General features: G+C 40.6%; 2 protein-coding genes across 2 annotated transcripts; both read right to left on the bottom strand.

Moving 5' to 3' along the window:
• Nucleotides 1–315: 315 nt before the first annotated feature.
• fcer1g (Fc epsilon receptor IgFc epsilon receptor Ig) lies at nucleotides 316–6,260 on the bottom strand. Its single transcript, XM_006802600.2, has 5 exons — nucleotides 6,026–6,260; nucleotides 2,570–2,661; nucleotides 2,099–2,143; nucleotides 1,284–1,307; nucleotides 316–1,160 (listed from the first exon to the last, which is right to left on the bottom strand). Exons 1-5 carry the CDS (start codon nucleotides 6,258–6,260, stop codon nucleotides 1,107–1,109), a joined length of 450 nt encoding a protein of 149 aa, XP_006802663.2. The 3' UTR covers nucleotides 316–1,106.
• Nucleotides 6,261–6,451: 191 nt separating this feature from the next.
• Nucleotides 6,452–18,848, bottom strand: ndufs2 (NADH:ubiquinone oxidoreductase core subunit S2). Its single transcript, XM_006802601.2, has 14 exons — nucleotides 18,703–18,848; nucleotides 15,866–15,969; nucleotides 15,269–15,459; nucleotides 13,388–13,508; nucleotides 11,835–11,947; nucleotides 10,318–10,392; nucleotides 10,077–10,154; nucleotides 9,866–9,951; nucleotides 9,419–9,538; nucleotides 7,872–8,001; nucleotides 7,477–7,572; nucleotides 7,240–7,323; nucleotides 6,770–6,827; nucleotides 6,452–6,677 (listed from the first exon to the last, which is right to left on the bottom strand). Exons 1-14 carry the CDS (start codon nucleotides 18,807–18,809, stop codon nucleotides 6,640–6,642), a joined length of 1,401 nt encoding a protein of 466 aa, XP_006802664.2. The 5' UTR covers nucleotides 18,810–18,848; the 3' UTR covers nucleotides 6,452–6,639.
• Between the last annotated feature and the right edge of the window lie 805 nt (nucleotides 18,849–19,653).

The following is a 19,653-nucleotide window of genomic DNA, read 5'->3' as shown; positions in this document are numbered from 1 at the left end:
GGGATCGTCACAAACATCAGTACTATGCAAAAAATTCCTGTGAAGACTTCCTCAATTTAAAAAGAAAAACACACAAACACACACCACCCTGCACATAATGGTATTTGTAATCTTGTTAATTTGCATACATGTAACTGGCATATTCACAGCTTGTTACAAAATAAATTTGAGCAGCTGTAACCACCTAAACCAACAGGACGCCAGCAGTAAAACTACTGCCAGCTACTAATCATTATTAGTATAGTATAGTAATGTTTTGTTTTATTAATTTGGGGTTTTAAATCACAAGGTTGGAGACTTCTTGGAGACACAACATTTAATGTTAACATAAAACTTTTAATAGGTTTGGTGTGTATGTACATGTGACAGTTTTAAGGCGTCTACAGGCAGAAGTTTACTTACAAAATAACATGCATGATTTTTTTTTTCGATAGCACACAGGTGAGGACCAAAGACAGCATCGCTGCCATCCTGTGGTGCACAGGAAACACTGCTCATTAAAGAGAAGCACGATTATGTTTTTCCTGTATTCCTCAACAACGATTCAACATCTTAAACTGCGGCATTTTTTAAAACAGTCATGTCTTCTTCTGTTGTTTTTTTGTTGTTGTTTTCTTGTTTTTTGAATAGCAGAACTTGGGAGGCTAAAACCAAAACACACTATTTTCTCATGTTCACACAAACGGGCAGAAAAAAAAAGAAGAAAAAGAGGAAGTGAGATGGACAGTACAGCTTGTCTATATAAAAAAAAGAGTTTATATTTATATATATATAAAATATTAAGCAAAAATCACTCTTTTTTTCAGTTACTGGGTATTACAATATAAAATATCTCTGAAGCTTTACCGCTCAAACTGACTTTGTGTTAATGTTAAATATACGAGCAATGAAAGTATGTCATGCAACAAGGAAAAAGCATTTCTCGCAATCTCCCCTTTCTGGCCTCAACTTCCCTGTTTGTGACTCCTTCCAAACTTCCTCTAGAATCTCTAAAAGCAAAAGGGAAATAACCCGTGATGTACAAAATCTGATACATTCTTGAAGATCTAAGCTGAGTATGATGTGCAACATTTAATTACAAAGAGAGAAAGAAGTCATTCGTCATATCACTTCTTCATGCCGATTGTTTCATATGTGTCCGTTGCATGAGGAGTGAGACCCTGAGGGGGAGGATGAGGAGAATTTCAGTCCATAATTCATTAAATATAATTATAATAATAATCCAGCATTCAACTATCTGCTGGTTTTCTTCTCTTTGACATGTTGATAGCACAACAACTCACCGTATATATGCCCTCTTCAACATTCTGACAAGGAGAGAGGAGAGAAAAATGTCAGATAACGTACAAATTAAAGAAATCGGACATTGTAATGACGGGTTTTTTTGGTTCTTAGTAACTAGTTAGAGATCTGAGAAAAAAAATAGGAGCCAGTAAGCAACACATGAGTGGCTTAGGCGGTGCAGAGTTTGTGGCTAGCAATAGGAAATTAATAGACTTAAAGAGGGGGTAAAACAGCGCAGCAGTTTTGCATGAGAAAAAGAATACTATCTATCTCTGTATCCTGTGCAAGTCAGATTTTTGACAGAAAGAAAAAAACTCACTGAAGCTGCTGCTTGTGGATTAAATTTAGAACTACGGATATTTATAAAACTGTCTTGGCTTCGTGTAAATGTTAAATGTCCACATAGCTAAAACCAGATTCTTTGGCTCTACCTGTTCATTTTCTAAACCTTCCCAGAGCGACAGATGTCAACACAAGCTCGAAAGTAAGCTGAGTAGTAAGTCCTTAATAGAGATTTGGATTAAATATGTCATAAACTAAGTAGATGTGGTTGTATGCGGCTATGGTGTGGCAGCTTCATCCTTCAGTTTCTGCTCCATTTTCAGACCTCGGGGTTTGTCCACTGAGGTTTGACCTGGCCAATGAGCTCATCTTGGTCTCTGGTGAAGTTCTGCATTCTGGTTGTTCACCGAAACGCTACTTTTGTGCTGTGGTGTGTTGTATGTGTCGCTGCTGTCTGCAGTTTAGACAGTGTGTTGCTTCTTTGTGCCTGTGTCAGTAAGGTATGCACTTGTGTGTCTGCATCCATTCTCACCCCCTTCGGCTTTCCTTTCCCAGCGGCCTCTTTAGCATTGGAGATCTGTAGAAGGCAAAGTTAGGGAACATTAAAGAAAAACGACAGTAACGTTTTAGTATAACCCTAAAGCTATGGTAAGCTATACGTGCATTTCCTGTTGACACTTTAGAGTTAGCAACATTACACACGCTTTAGATATATCTTCTTTCGTTTGTCACAAATAAAGGAAGTGCAGTGCAGTAAGATAATGACCAAGTACTTGTGCTGCAAAAATAGTTTAAATCTAAAATCATCACTGTCAGCATGTAGAAGTACCACAGTCAAGAGAATATTTTTATAACCATCTTAAGAGTTTGTGTGCTTTACTATGCTGATGATAGCCTACTGTAGATACATTTCAACTTTCTTGGATACAACTTTTATGAAAACCGTATATTAGTGTTGATGCAGGCTTCTACAAAGACATATATATTTATATCATATGCAAACCTTGACTTTGCAGTAGAGAGCTGTCAGGATGATGCCGTACAGAAACAGGATGCCATCCAGGATATAACAGATCTGAGGCTCAGCAAGAGCCGCTGAGAAAACACAAGGGAATATCGTTAGCAGATTAGATTAAATCATATATTCATTTAAAATGATTATATATCATTGATATATCACTTATATCAGCGATAACACGGTTTTGTTGGGTAATGGCGCTGCCACCACTTTAGACTGAGAAACAGCGATGGCAGCCATGACGTGAGAAATCGGAAACCAAGTTCTGTGCAACTGCAGAACGCTGTCTGTCGGTCAGTCTGCAACATGTAACATGTTTAAATGTATCCATAAATACATTCAAATAGCATAAGATATGGGGTATGTTGCCTTTTTTAATGTTGTGTCTTATCTGTGCTCTCAGTTGATCGACTACTGTGATTAACAAACAGCATGGGAGGAAAACTTCAAATATGCACTACAGAGTACTCAACAGATAGTTTTAACTCTATAATCATTCGAAAACCTTTCATATTGCAAAAATTACAAGCAAACTGTCTACAAATAACTAGAAGGACTGGGTCGTATCTTTCAATCACCAACATCTTTCTGACTGACTATAGAAGATACAACAAAAATCCTTAATGTTGTTATCTGTGCTCTCAGTTGATCGTCTACTAAAAGAAGTGTGACTAACAACCAGCATGGGAGGCAAACTTCAAATATGTTCAGGCCTAAAGTTTAAAGTGAATAAGAACCTACGCTACAATATTCAACAGGCTCTTCTCGCTGCACGTTTACCACATAATGGAAGCACCGAACAGTACTCAACAGATAGTTTTAACTCTATGATCATTTAAAAACCTCTTTTATCTTGCAGAAATTACAAGCAAAGTGTCGACAAACAAACAAAAGGACTGGGTCATGTTTTGACATCACAAACATCTGACTGACTATAGAAGATGCAACAAGCGGCCTTAAAAAGCATTGATCTTACATTACAGTACTTTGAAGGTTGTGTGTAATTTCAATATTGCACGATCGTGTCATATTCAGTCATTTATAATCCATAAAAGTGTTGATAAATCTAAAACTGTTCTGGATATAAGAAATTCAAGAAATTGACCTTTTTTTAAAATAAGTGTTTTTTAGAATTATACGTAATTATTGCCCAAATAATTCAGTTTTTGTACTAGTCTCTTTTTTTTTTGACAGCTACTTTGTTTTTCAAGGAACTAAAACTTACGTGATTACAAAGATCTCGTGTAACTTTAGATTGGGTAGATGAAAAGAGAAGTTTTGTCTTATGACTTCAAAAACAGCTATTGGCCAGTCAAAGCACGGAGGGTTGGATTTCCTCAAATTTGCTAAATTCACATGGAAAAGATGAGATCATAGCAAGAATTCGTCACAAAGTCTGAAAGGTTTATAATTAACTTTTAATAATGGCTTTTCTTATTAAGGCCTCATTTAAGTCACCGGACACTGAAAGCATCTTATGGCCTTTAAAAATTTGATGTGTACACAGTTATTCAGATGAAAGGATGATGTCTTCATTGTGAATTTCCCCAGACAGCTAACGTCATTTTGGTCTGTTCCTTCCTTCACAATTTGTTTCGCTCTTCTCATGAATTTACTTCTCTAAAATCGCTGATCACATGACGGCTGTGCACACAGAGACTCGCTTCCAAACAGTGTGATGTAAACCACCACTAAATTTCTGCCACACGTGTAACAGACATGCTTGCTCTCAGGTGTATCCATTACTTTTGCATGTGATCTTAAAATGTTGCTGTTTATCTTTACTTTTTCTTGGCATCTTTGGTTTTTCATAAGCAGTGTTGGGTTCTTAAGAAATGTAAGTCGCCTGACAGCTATTGGTTTGATAGTGATGTAGTGACACTTTTTTCTTTCCTGTCTTCTGGGGCATCAGCAGTGAGAATAGGATTTCAAAATAAAAATAAAAAGGACTGAGACCCTTTTCCTTTTCTTCTTTTTGCATTAGAACAACAAGGTGCTTATAGTTCTGATTCTGGGGGCATCAGCAGTGAGCACAGCAATTCAAAATAAAAAAGGGAAATTACTGAGACCCTTTTACTTTTTTTCTTTTTGCATTAGAACTGCGGGGTACTCAGGAAACATGAAGAGATTTTTTTTCTTTAAGAATTTTATACCAGTTGTTGACTAGCTGTAGGCCGCTCAGATGGAACCAAGGTCACATTATTTAAGGTGCAAACGTCTCTTAAGCCAGCGGTCCCCAACCTTTTTTGCGCCACGGACCGGTTTATGCCTGACAATATTTTCATGGACCGGCCTTTCAGGTGTCGTGGATAAATACAACAAAATAAAACTAGTACCGGTACCGAAAAAAGAAAATTTATTCATAACACACGTGAAAAGACCAAGGAAAACAGAGTAAACGATAAAAACGATAACAAAATAACGCTGAAAACCGATAAAAAAAACCCCTGAAAACTATACATTTCACACCTGAACCTCAACTCTCACGGACTGGTCCGAGGCCCGGGGGTTGGGGACCGCTGTCTTAAGCGGTTAATCTGTTCGGTTTTTCAAGACAAAAAAATGCAAACTGCAAATGTTTAGGGATAAAAGTACGAAACTGTTCCCTGCTACCTTCTCACTTATGTTCTTTAAATAAATAAAACATCTTTTTTCTTTAAAAAAAAAAAAAATCATAATCCACACTTGCATAAAGACAAACATCGACATTTGACAACCATTAAAAAGTCAGAAAAATATCCCAGAATGATCTCACAGCAACTTCACCAGACGCGTTTCCGTTTGCAAAATTAATGGCTGATTTAGGGGCCGACAACCTGTACGTGTTTCAGCTTAGCCTGTAAAAATGTGTTTATTTGATCCCATTAACTGTTGGTTGTATTTGATTGAAAACTGAACAACAGTGTGATTTTATTTCTCTTTTACTTAACAAAAAAAAAAGAAGAAGATTTTTGCACAAACACCGTCAGAGACAAGTTTACCATATTTGGAGGGAGCTGAATTTGTTACATACGCAGAAGTGGCTGAACAAATGCAGAAGCTGCTACTGGCCATATAGACCAGCATCCACACCCCTTGCCACAAGCAACAAACTCAGCAGGGTCAGTTTCTCTTCTCACAGGAACTAAAATGTGGTAAATACGTCTGCTGCCTACACTGAGCGGAATAAGGCCAAATGTCAGAAAACCTCAGTGTTCTCTAACTTTCGGTAAACAGGATAGTGTAGTTAAAAAAATGCTGTTTAATTAAACAGCAGTGTTGAATCTAGTCAACCACATAATGAAAACACATCATGTTCGTCCTGATTAACTTTACAGCTCCGTTCAGCTGGTCGTACCCTAAAACTGTTCATTTTTCTCGGAAACTGAAACCAAGCGCGAGATCTCTGGACATTAAATCTGGTGATATAAAACAAGCGTTCCAGTATTTGTGTCAACTCACCGGCTCTCCCAAAACACATCCACAGAGGAATGGCCACCAGCATTTGGTTCCTGCACCACCCAGCCATGATAACACAGGCTCGACACGGATAATCAGCTCCTTGAACAGCGAGCAAACACGACTGCTTGGTGCGGGGTTTTTTTCCGCTAAAGACTTCGACTACTGCATACCCAGCTTTACAGCTCAGAGGGGAAGTTGTGGTCTGAGCTCTAAGTCCATTTGTCTCAGATCTCATCAGACCACTCCCCCTGTTAACACCAACCAAGAGGAAAGACTTCACTCAGGCGTCTGTGTTTGCTGTCATCTTTAATACTTTATTTGTTTTCAGGCGGCACAAGAACGTGGAAAGAAAAAAAGAGGGTGTTTTAGACTTTACGAAGCCTTAAGGTGTCAACTTATCACAGTGGGACAAAGAAAACAGATGCGTTTACTGTTCAGACATAAAATATTTATTAGGTTGATTTGGGCATTGTACATGAATGGTGATAAACGAAGCCGCCTGTCAAAAAGCTCACTACAGTGAAGAGAACAGGAAGAGAGCCCGTCTGACAAGATAGTCGTGTGACAGACAGAGAGAGTCCTCGCTGGGGGAGCGACACATTAAGAGTATCGCTTTAACGGTCCACCTCTCCAAACACTATGTCCTGCGTACCTGCAAGAAGATAACACTCGATGTGAAGCAGCTCCGTTTGCACGCTCGCTTCTGCATGTCTGCAAGTATTTAAGTTATTGTGACATTCTCACCAATGATGGCCACCACATCTGCCAACATGTGTCCTTTGGCCATTTTATCCAGACCGGCCTAGAAAGAAGCAAACACGAAGTAACATTTAGAGCAAGTGAAGCTTCCAGTATGCACGAGAGCACAAAAGTTGCCTTAATTCATGAGATTATAGCCTCGAGTTATCACAGTAACGACTCAATTAGTTTGTTTATGCAACTTTAAACACATTTTTAGCCTTGTAAACCCAAATTCTAATGACGACGTTCAACTGCATTAGCTCGTTTACCCATGAGCTAAGACGAACAGGAAGGAAGCTGAGGAGAGCTTTGGACAAAAAAAAAACAAAAAAAACAACTGCTCCATAACGCTTAATAAAATATAGTTAATGAACTCAAAGTAGCCTAGAGGACAAGCCGTTAAATGAGCTGAATAATTGATGGTGGGAGTATTTAATATTTCACAGTGTCGTGTGAGATTTTTAAGTACGCACCAAGTGAGCGAATCCAGGGGCTTTGATCTTGCAGCGATAGGGTCTGCTGGAGCCGTCTGAAACCATATATACACCAAACTCTCCCTGCAAGCCACACACACGCACACACACACACTCCAATAAGCATATTACACCACAACAAAGTCCCATCTAATTAAGACTCAAAAAGCCTTAGTCGTACACTTTGATGACTGCACAATTTGTCCTTATACTCTACACTACACTGAGTGCTCTCACCTTAGGTGCCTCTACAGCTGTGTATGTGGCCCCTGGGGGGACCTGGTAGCCCTCTGTGTACAGTTTAAAGTGGTGAATCAGAGACTCCATGGACATCTAGCAAAATAACACAAAGTTTGTGGGGGAAATAAAAGCATAAAAAGAAAAGCGCATCAGTGTATATTGAGTGTTAACATTACAACAGTGAGGGGAAGTACAGGTGGTTTCCAGCCTTAAGTGCAGCCAAATTTAATTGAGTTTTACAATAAAACTGTCCTAACTCTGAAAAAGGACGAGTGAACACAAATTAACAAGAAATTGAAATAACACACGAGTGATGAAATATAGAGAAGAACGTAAATAGCCTGCAGGCTGCACAGTGAATGCAAAAGAGGAAAGCTCTCTACTCAACACACCTTCATCTCAGACCTCTTAGGCGGAGCCACTTTGGCATCATCCACCTTTATCTCGCCCTCTGGCATCTTGTTCATCGCCTGGTGCATGATCCTCAGGGACTGCCTCATCTCCTCCACTCTGCACAGATACCTGCGCCGCACACATACACACACAAGTAGCAGTAAACCACAGGACTGATGTTGCTCTTGCTCTGCGCCACTACACGATATACACCTCAAACACTCTGCAGAGAAGGTGGAGGGCAGACGTTAGCAACTCAGTCTGGCGTCATCATGCTCAGAGTGCATTACACAACTACAGTACTACAGTATAGTATAGTACAGGAAATCGACCTGAAGGAGGAAAAAATAGTTCCCAGGGCCATTTTGACTGATTAAAACAGAAGTGGATGTGTTCCACTCATGCCAGTGAGGCTGGTGAACCACAATGTGCTTTGTACGCAGCCACATGTTTAGTCACTCCAAGAGGGTGATCAGAAAATAGGTCAAACTCTGTGGACAAACGAGGTCGCCAACTTCTGCCGTCTGTGAGTGACGGCTCATTCTGATTATTTATGCTGCATTCATGAAAACCAGGAGCATCAAGCTCTCACCGTGTAGGCACGTAAACCAGGATTCCTTTTAAACACAGTTGGCCAATAATGTCTCTGTGAAGTTTTCTGTTGCCAGGCTGAACGTCGAGTTTTAAACTGGGTGACATATTTACTGCTAAATTTACATCGTGTTGCTTTGATCAGAAACAGAGATATGCGCCATGGCAGCTGCCGAGTGGTAAGACCTGGTTCTATATGCAGCCTTTTGTAAAAAAAGAAACAGATAAACTCACATAAATCACAAGTATTTCATTTCAAAAAGACTAAACTGCTCAATAATAAGAGACAGTAGAAGAATATTACGGAGCCCGCAGGGGGCATGGGAGAAAAAAAAATTAAGACGGACTTTTGCGAGATCTCGCAAAAGTTTTAGCCGCATTCTTCGGAGGCCGCCAGCTCGAAGCCGACCGGGAGGTCGAGGCATGATGTGCCGGGAAAGCGGTGTTCCTCCCGGCTGTAGTAGGTCTCGACCTCCCGTTAGCTTCGAGCTAGTGGGTGTCAGATCTCCGAAAACGTCGGAGCACTTTTGCAAATATGTGATGTCTTGTAAACCGAGCAGATATCTGACGTTTACACAACTACATTCACGCCTCAAAATATCTTAAAAGTGTATTTTGTGACCCAGAAAGAGTAATATTACAACTAAGTAGCTGCCGCCATTGTTGGAATGCGAGATCCCGAGTTAGTTTTGCCAGATCCCGAGTTAGTTTTGCCAGATCCCGAGTTAGTTTTGCCAGATCCCGAGTTAGTTTTGCCAGATCCCGAGTTAGTTTTGCCAGATCCCGAGTTAGTTTTGCCAGATCCCGCAAAAGTCCGTCTTAATTTTTTTTTCTCCCATGTCCCCTGCGGGGCTCCGTAGAATAAATATAATAAAGAGACCAAATATTCTTCTGGCGTGCTCATACCCGGGCTGCTATAGAGAAGACTCGGGCTGTTTGTCTGGACGAGTCTTACCTGTCATAGCAGTCTCCATTGCTTCCAATCGGAACGTCAAATTCCACTTCATCGTACTTGTCATATGGCTGAGACTTCCTCAGGTCCCACTTGATTCCAGACCCTCGTAACATGACTCCACTGGTGGTGGGAAAAGCAGAGTGATGCATTTCAAGGTTTACAAAAACGTGTATTTCTAGCAGCTTCCAGAAGGAGAATATTTAAATGAATTATACAAACTGATTTAAGAAGTTTGTGGCAGATTGCACCATTATTAAGACTGAAAACACGTGTTTGCCCCTGACACAGCAGTGTCACTTCCCTTTAGGAGGGTTTGTTTATTCATTTAGAAAGCTGATATATTGGTATCTGCATTAATAACAGCTGACTACTGTGCAAGTGAAGCCATCATTGTCATCAGTGTAACTTAATTTCCAATATGTCAGTGAACTTTCATTTATGGGTTACCTGAAACCGTAGTTGAGGGCCTCCTCAGCAGAAACCACTCCGATGTCCACAGTGCGATTCTTCCAGATACGATTGTTGGTCAGCATCTGCATGAAGGAAATCCAACATGAATGTCACTTTAAATTTACTGCATCCACAAGCTCCACACGCCCATCGTGCTCGAGCTCGCTGAGAGCTCGTGGAGAACTGAGGAGAACATGGAGTCATTCACCTCTTCAACTTCATCAATCCGAATGGAGAAATTCTTACACCACTCATAGATGTCATCCATCAGGCCAAGGGGCAAGTCCTGAAACATATTCAAATGCAACAATATTATACTGATCTTTAGATTTCATCTCTCATCTATCTATCTATATAATCTATATGTATCTATAGATAGATTTTAAAAAGCATGTTTAGAGAAGTGTTGAACTTTCTAGTTATAAAAATGTAATGAATTCTTCTCCTACCTGATGTACGCCACCAGGCCTGACGTATGCAGCGTGCATCCTTGCTCCAGACACTCGCTCATAAAACTCAAACATCTGAGAGGAGACAAGAATTAAAGACTTAAAGAGAAAAGAAAAAGAAAAAAAAACCCACACATTTCCATGTACAGTAGTGTCACAGCTTCAGGATTAGTGGCAAAACTCAAACTGCCCTGTTGCAACACATACGCTGGATTAGACGGCCTATTTTAAAAGAAAAGCTACAATCGTATGTACCAGTCGATCGCGGTGATAGGATATCATTTCACTGATGAATGCTGTTACAATCAAACCAACCTAATGTGTTTAGAATTTTATTAAGCCTGAAAAAACTCTTTCTAGCAGTGGCAATGTGATAACCATCAGTTATTTAGCAAAGTAAAAATGTAATATATTCTAACACAATTCACTAAAACATCAGTGTTTCTATCATTTTCTGTCTATGAATCAATAACCAAATTATTAGAATATTTCACTTTGAATTTAAGTCAGTTACTTTTCATATAGTATAAATACTGTGTGCTGCTCAGTCAAGTGCAGTACACATAAACACAACGATGGTGAATGCTGCTGACTTGACAAATGTCCAGAAAGCACCCTTTAATGGGAAACTAAGCCACAGAAGGTCACTGCGGATGATGGTGGCTGTTCACAGAATGCTGTGTGTGCAACAGGGATGACTGCAGCGTTGAGAGGATTGTCAAAAGAAGTTGATTCAAAAACTGAGGGGTTCTTGGGAGAGACAACTGAGACTCTCAATGAGTAGACTGAGGCTGGTGCCACTGCAATCAAGTGTCTAGTCAACAGACACCGAATGCAAGATGTTTGAAGGTTAGTGTGAAGTTTCTAGACTTTGATTATTCGGGGTACCATTGTTTTATCAGCATATTAGTATTATTAGTACTTTATGCAACCGTGTAGCCGTAGATTTTGGAGGACTGTGTATTCCACCTGTTGTCAGGATTTATGATGATGCAGTTTTCATTTCACTAACACCAAATCCTTTGATGACCACTTACTACTGTGTTTGCTTGACTTGGCTGAACCCCTTAGTGAATCTGTGGGGTATTGTCAAAAAGAAGATAAGTAACACTCTGACCTAAAAACACAGACAACCCGAATCTCACTATCAAAGCAACCTGGAATTAAGTGACATCACAGTGGAGCCGCAAACTCCTCATTTCATGCTACGCTGGATGCCGTAAACCAGGATTCAGACTCAAACGGTTGACTCATTTTACAGTCCTGTCATTTTTGGGACACTTTCAGTGACTCAGTGAAAATGTGAAGTCAGACGTGGCCCACATCCTGACTCATACACAGGACATTGTTGAGTAAACACCTGAAGAGCTGGAGGTCACTGTGCCACTAACTGATGAGAACATAGCTACTGTTTATGAATCAAAGATACAGCGATTTTGGCAGCAGGCTGGACTCAAAAAACTAGAACAATCCCCAGATTAGAACCACAGTACACTTTGTGATTGTTGTTCCGTTACCTTCTCTCGCTCCTCGAACATCCAAAAGAAGGGAGTCATGGCGCCAATGTCGAGAGCATGCGTGGTGATGGCCATGATGTGGTTCAGGATGCGAGTCAACTCTCCATACAGCACTACAAACAACACAGAACAGAGCTCAACAAACTGGAAACAGGTTCCAGCTGCTCACTGGTGAAGTTTTACTTTACTTTGAGTTCAACATGTTTTGTTAGCGTCCACGTAAAATAAAATAAAATCTACTTAAACACTTCAATGCTTCTTGAAATTAGATCGGTGATTACTTGGTCAAACAATCAATTCAATCAGATAAAAAAGCTCCAGGAACAATAACTGAGTGCTAGAACAGAGGGTCTGTTAGCTCTAGATAGCTCATATGTCAAGTTAACTCTTCACAAATAGAGCCTAAACATTAAAGGCAGGTACACAACAGTCAACACAGTAGTTGATGCTTTTTGTTGCCAGACACCACTTTAAAGTGATCCTCTTTGAAACAAAACTACGACTCTGATCCTTGGTTCTCACGGTTTCCTGTTGAGGAAGAATCCAAGCAACCAACCAGATAGTTACTCTCCACATTGGAAAATGTAGTCTTTTCAGATGTTCAAGTTCATGTATGTTGTGCAATTGTGGCTGCCTGATCTCTACCAGAAACCTCATTTGTTCCATACAAGGCTAAAGGCGAGAGGCACGTGTCTGTGGCACAGAAACACACTGAGCGTGACAACATCTCCGTGCAGCCTATGCGGTGAACTTTGTAATGGACCAATAGAAGACAGTAGCAGCGCTTATGTTTAGTTAGCGCCCCCTAGTGTGTCATTTTTAACTGCATCTTAAAGCAAAGGGTCAAAAACAAACATACCAGACAAAGAAAACTGCTGTTGGAAACTCAAAAAAATGTAAACGTTTGTTAAATGCTCATGAAATCAAGCTTTAAAAGTTTTTTTTTTGCCCAGTGAAGGTCTTACACTTCCAGAGAAAACAATGCTGAGCAAGTACCATGAAGGTGCACAACATTAAATTAGATTCATCTTACAGTCATAACAATAATGTAATGTATACTTTATTAATCCCCATAGGGAAATTAGCCCATTAACGCCTCTGCATTTAACCCATTCACTCAGTGAAGCAGTGGGCAGCCACCAATCCAGCCCCTGGGGAGCAGTGTGTAGGGACGGTGCCTTGCTCAGGGGTACCTCAGGGTAGCCGTTTAGTGGATTCGAACCCCCAACCTTCCAACCACTTTACCCACTATCCCTGCCCCTAGCTATATTTATATTTATTTCATTTATAGCATTTTTATTCTTTTCTATTTTCTGACAGACTATTAAGTCTGTCAGAAAATAGAAAAAAAAAACCCACAGTTTCCTTCAGCTAAATATACAAACTAAAGATTAAAAAAATGTAGATATGAGTACATAAGTGCAAACTACATTGTAATAATTTATAAAATGCAAATTTGGCATTAATAGTGGTTAAATAAGACTTCCAAAACAATGTTTTTTAAAATATTATTTCTTCAGGAGTTTTCATATTTGACCACTTATGCTCAGTACCTCTGATCCACTGTGCACGGGATGGGGCCTGGATGTTGAGCAGCTTCTCCACAGCCAGAGAGTAGGCTTGCTCATTACACATCATGGAAACATAGTCCAGGCGGTCAAAGTAGGGCAGAGCCTGCAGCAGAACGTGTTTTATTTAAATGAGGATGGTTACAAAAATAATACAAACTGCCCCTATACTTACATGCATACAAAATAATTTAACAGGTACAGTGGGGCAAAAAAGTATTTAGTCAGCCACCGATTGTGCAAGTTCCCCCACTTAAAATGATGACAGAGGTCAGTAATTTGCACCAGAGGTACACTTCAACTGTGAGAGACAGAATGTGAAAAAAAAATCCATGAATTCACATGGTAGGATTTGTAAAGAATTTATTCGTAAATCAGGGTGGAAAATAAGTATTTGGTCAATAACAAAAATACAACTCAATACTTTGTAACATAACCTTTGTTGGCAATAACAGAGGTCAAACGTTTACTATAGGTCTTTACCAGGTTTGCACACACAGTAGCTGGTATTTTGGCCCATTCCTCCATGCAGATCTTCTCAAGAGCAGTGATGTTTTGGGGCTGTCGCCGAGCAACACGGACTTTCAACTCCCGCCACAGATTTTCTATGGGGTTGAGGTCTGGAGACTGGCTAGGCCACTCCAGGACTTTCAAATGCTTCTTACGGAGCCACTCCTTTGTTGCCCGGGCGGTGTGTTCTGGATCATTGTCATGTTGGAAGACCCAGCCTCGTTTCATCTTCAAAGTTCTCACTGATGGAAGGAGGTTTTGGCTCAAAATCTCACGATACTTGGCCCCATTCATTCTGTCCTTAACACGGATCAGTCGTCCTGTCCCCTTGGCAGAAAAACAGCCCCATAGCATGATGTTTCCACCCCCATGCTTCACAGTAGGTATGGTGTTCTTGGGATGCAACTCAGTATTCTTCTTCCTCCAAACACGACGAGTTGAGTTTATACCAAAAAGTTCTACTTTGGTTTCATCTGACCACATGACATTCTCCCAATCCTCTGCTGTATCATCCATGTGCTCTCTGGCAAACTTCAGACGGGCCTGGACATGCACTGGCTTCAGCAGCGGAACACGTCTGGCACTGCGGGATTTGATTCCCTGCCGTTGTAGTGTGTTACTGATGGTGACCTTTGTTACTTTGGTCCCAGCTCTCTGCAGGTCATTCACCAGGTCCCCCCGTGTGGTTCTGGGATCTTTGCTCACCGTTCTCATGATCATTTTGACCCCACGGGATGAGATCTTGCGTGGAGCCCCAGATCGAGGGAGATTATCAGTGGTCTTGTATGTCTTCCATTTTCTGATGATTGCTCCCACAGTTGATTTTTTCACACCAAGCTGCTTGCCTATTGTAGATTCACTCTTCCCAGTCTGGTGCAGGTCTACAATTCTTTTCCTGGTGTCCTTCGAAAGCTCTTTGGTCTTGGCCATGGCGGAGTTTGGAGTCTGACTGGTTGAGGCTGTGGACAGGTGTCTTTTATACAGATGATGAGGTCAAACAGGTGCCATTCATACAGGTAACGAGTGGGGGACAGAAAAGCTTCTTACAGAAGACGTTACAGGTCTGTGAGAGCCAGGGATTTTCCTTGTTTGAGGTGACCAAATACTTATTTTCCACCCTGATTTACGAATAAATTCTTTACAAATCCTACCATGTGAATTCATGGATTTTTTTTTCACATTCTGTCTCTCACAGTTGAAGTGTACCTCTGGTGCAAATTACTGACCTCTGTCATCATTTTAAGTGGGGGAACTTGCACAATCGGTGGCTGACTAAATACTTTTTTGCCCCACTGTATATAATGGCTGGAAGTTGGCGAGTACAAAGACCACTTAAGTCATCCCATTGTTCAGTACCTGCAGGTATGTCTTATACTCGATTAGCTTTTCTGTGCCACGATGCAGCAGGCCAATGTGTGGGTCACATTTCTTGACAGACTCCCCGCTGAGCTCCAACACAAGACGCAGCACACCGTGAGCTGCAGGATGCTGAGGGCCGAAGTTAATCGTCAGGTTGGACACCTCCTTCTCTGCAGGAGGATCTTTGTCTGAAAAACAAAGAGCACAAAACAGCAAACTAAAGTTCGACCAGTCTGACAGACCAGCACATTTGTTTTCATCAAACAAATAACCATAATGCGGAACAAACTGCCCAAACTATGAGCACATCTTAAATCAACTGCACCGTGGAAATAGAAACGCGTAAGTCAGACACTGAATGCCTGCCTCCCATCTTAATGAAGGCTGGCAGACAGAAAACACAGAGGACAAAAATGGAAATAAGTCAAACGTTTTACCATTCTGTCTCTGCCAAAGTCTGACACGATACATTTAGACTTGGACTGTGTTCAACTCTCCCGCAGTCTTGGCAGCTCATTATTTTCCCTTTCAGTTACAATTAAAAGAAAAAGTAATATTTGAAACGAGTAGATGTTAGTGAACAGCAGTCTTTACCATTCCACGGGGGCGGTGTCCACTTCTCATTAACAGCAGTGGGGTACATGACTGCACCAGCGAACTGCTCCGTCCACTCCACATCTGGCTGCCATTGTTTCTGCCTGTGAAACACAGCAAGGTTATTTTTAACGCGATGTAGGTATGAGGCTGGGTGGCGACCTTTATCAGTGCTAACACGATCCTGCAGTACAAAAAGGTGGTGCCTCAGGCTACCTGCGTGCTGCTTAAAGCCTTAACCTCATTATCAGATGTTACTTGAAACTGAGCCTGCCAACCTGAGGACTGATCGTTAGTGGTAGCTCATTAAGGAAACATGCAGAGAGGAAGGTTTTCTTCATGAAAAACAAAATATGTCAATGATTCAGTAGTTTGGAAGGCCACCTTTTGCAGAACTTAGTCAGGTAATTGTTTTGTGCATCACTTTATCAGTCTCTCATGTCATTGTAGAGGAATTTTGGCCAAGTTTTAGTTTTACAATGTGGCTACAGATTATTGAGGTCTGCAGGCTCTCCTAAGATCTCCCGACAGTGTTTCAATGAGGTTGAGGTTTGGACTTTGAAACTTTGTAGATATACTTCTGCGACTGGAACAGCTGTCCCTCATTTACTCATTTTAAGTATTCACTCATCCATTCAGAGTCAGCGGATGCATTGTGTGGTATAAAGCTCTCCATCCCTGGAAACTAGAGCAGTGGAGACGTGTTCTCTGGCGTGACCAATCACACTTCTGTCTAGCAATCTGAAGGATGAGTCTGGGTTTGGTGGTTGACCGGAGAACGGTACTTGTGTGACTGCACTGTGCCAAGTGTACAGTTTGGTAGGCTCGGCCCCTTAGTTCCAGTGAAAGAAATTCTTAATGCTTCAACATATCAAGACATTTTGGACAATTTCCTGCACCAAACTTTGTGGGAACAGTTTGGGGATTTCCCCTTCCTGTTCCAACATGACTGTGCACCAATGCACAAAGCAAGGTCCATAAAGACAAGGATGAGTGAGTTTGGTGTGGACGAACTTGACTGGCCTGGAGAGAATCCTGACCTCAACCCGATAGAACATCTTTGGGATGAACTAAAGGAGAGACTGAAACCCAAGCCTTCTCGTTCAACATCAGTGCATGACCTCACAAATGTACTTATGAAAAAATGATCAAAAATTCCCATAAACACACTCCTAAACCTTGCGGAAAGCCTTCCCAGAAGAACTGAACCTGTTACAGCTGAAATTCTGTGCAGACATAATATTAAATCCTATGGATGAATTTCATATGTGTGTGAAGGCAGATAAGTATGTATGGAAACACTCTTATCCCACGCAAAAACAAGCGCACACTCAAAACTACCATCAGGTTTATGAAATGTGTGCACTAGTCTATTTTGGTCTTGCCATTGTGTGTATGTAAGTAAATCAGAATCACTCTGAACCAGCAGGCCTGTGCACTCTGCATACTGCCAAGGCCCCGTGTCTACATGAGGAAATACGCTGAGCTCCAGGTAAAGTGGAAAAAGTGGTAATAATGCAAGAAAGAAGCCTGAAGACACTGAAACAACTGTGTACGAAGAGGAAGCCAGAAAAGGTACAGCTTTCCAAAGACTTTGCATGAGAGCAACAACAGTTCCCCTGAGACACTCAGTGTGGCTCAAATGAAAACGTCTGAGGATCAAACTTGACATGAAAAAAGGACTATCAACTCAAAAGATAGAAGACAGGTGGAGGACAAGGAGCACGTGACAGTCTGAAACGAGAAATGCAATGAGAAAAAAACCACAGATCCTCCAGAATGTGTGGGACAATGCCAAAACTGTAAGTGATGTCATTCAGCAAATCACTGATTTGTGCGTGAACTTACATACTATTATTAAATGATAATTAAATCTTGTGGGGGGGTTTCAGAAGCAACTTTGCAAACTTTTTCTCTGGGAACTGTCATGAATTTAAACACTTAACATGCTAACTCAGGCCTGTACAGTCTAAGATGGAGCTCTTGGGATTTTCCAGTTCCTCTGAGCACTGCACAGCCTGACCGTGGATTGCATTCGTTGGGACTTCCACCCCAGAAAGACTGTGGCGTTGTATTAACACACATCTGAATGCTCTAAAACTAGCAAACAGCAGGTGGTAACATTTGCGGATCAGTTATTCAAATGCATTTGATTAGCACCATCTGGCTGTTCTGTGCCCTCCTAACTCCTATAGAAGTAGTAAGCATGTACATGTTTTTGACTGCATGAGTCCTGCAACAGAAAGCCACGGTAATAAAATAGCACGTATTAATGCTGAACATTGCAAATATACAGAGGCATAAATATGTCAGTAACTAGCATTGCATAATGCTAGTTACAGGTTTATGTCCCCCTGAATTTGGTTCAGAGACCTTCTGAAGCCCTGAGCTGAGTTAAACATAGCGTACTACACCTCCAAAATCATCCAAATTATCTATTTATTTTCATCCTTGTGCCAAAACCTTTAATTTTCTGTCTATGCGTTAAAACCATTTTGACCTCACTGACCATGAAACACCGATGTAGTAAACACTGACACACGCTGACAGCAGATCTCCAGTTAACCCGACAGTGGGAGATGCTAACCTATCCTCTAAACAAGCTGCTGAGGGCATTTGTTATAGCCAAGCAGCCAATAAATATGTTTTCCATTTAGTTTCATAGTACTAAACTGCACAGGGCGAGCCCTGCGATGTTTTATAGAAGCAAAGCCGGATTATGTAGCGTTTTGCTAGCATGAGCCTCTCGGCATGCATATCTGTGAGGAGCTAAGCGAAGACCGTCATGAGGACAAAGATAACTCGTGGAGTCACGGTTTGTCTTTTTGCTATCGTACCTGTTCTGCAGCAGCGCACAGCCAGGGCTCAGCACATTATGGCCTAATAACAATTTTGTTGAAGGACGTCCGAGTTTGCTAAGCGACCTCAACATTGTGGCCGCCATCTTGGCTGTTAGACAACCTCCGGCCAGTGACGTAGAAGAGTTTCCTCTTCTGTAGTCGTGGTAACGTGTCTGCCACCTGTCGGTAAATGTAGTTCAATTCATTGTTTTCTATTTTTATGTCTACGAAGATTTAAAAATATAAAGAATTATTAATATTATATATTATAAATATATTTTATTAAATGAAAGTAACAATTTAATATCATAACTTACATTTTTACATCAATAATTCCACTTCTTGGATCAACAAAATATCTATCTACATGCCAAGTCCTGGGTTTGAATCCAAACTGATGTCTTTTAAGTGGATTTGGCATGTTCTCCCAGGTACTCTGACTTCCTCTCACTGTCTACATGCAGGTGGTTAATTTGTATTGTACCTTTATTTTGAACATGTTAAAATAGTACAAAAACAGAGAAAAACAAAACAAACAAACAAATCAAATCAAAAGGAAAACAAAACATTAATAATAATAAATAACTTACATGTTAATAGATGAACAGGAAGATGCATAAACTTATTTAATCCCAATCCATTATTTAGTAACTAATAGTTATACTAATAGTTAATTGGTTATTCTTAATTTGACCACAGGCATAAATACAAGCTTGAACGGTTGTCTGTCTCTCTGTCCTGGATGGATATTGCACTTATATTATCATACAATGATGCATCCAGTCAATAATCCATGTGCAGTCTTGGTTGTATTTAAACTTAACTATAATTAGATCCTAATAAATATGGAAAGAATTTGAATGATTACCCCCATGCTGGTAACCTCTAGCAGGTACATTGGATATAAAACAGCAGTGGAAGGTAAAAAGAATCACAGGCTATTGTATT

The sequence above is a fragment of the Neolamprologus brichardi genome, chromosome 3 (assembly GCF_056152115.1).
Source record: "Neolamprologus brichardi isolate AB-2024 chromosome 3, ASM5615211v1, whole genome shotgun sequence".
Classification (NCBI taxonomy): Eukaryota; Metazoa; Chordata; class Actinopteri; order Cichliformes; family Cichlidae; genus Neolamprologus; species Neolamprologus brichardi.
Note: the sequence above shows the minus strand (reverse complement) of the source record. Positions and strands in the feature narration are given on the sequence as shown.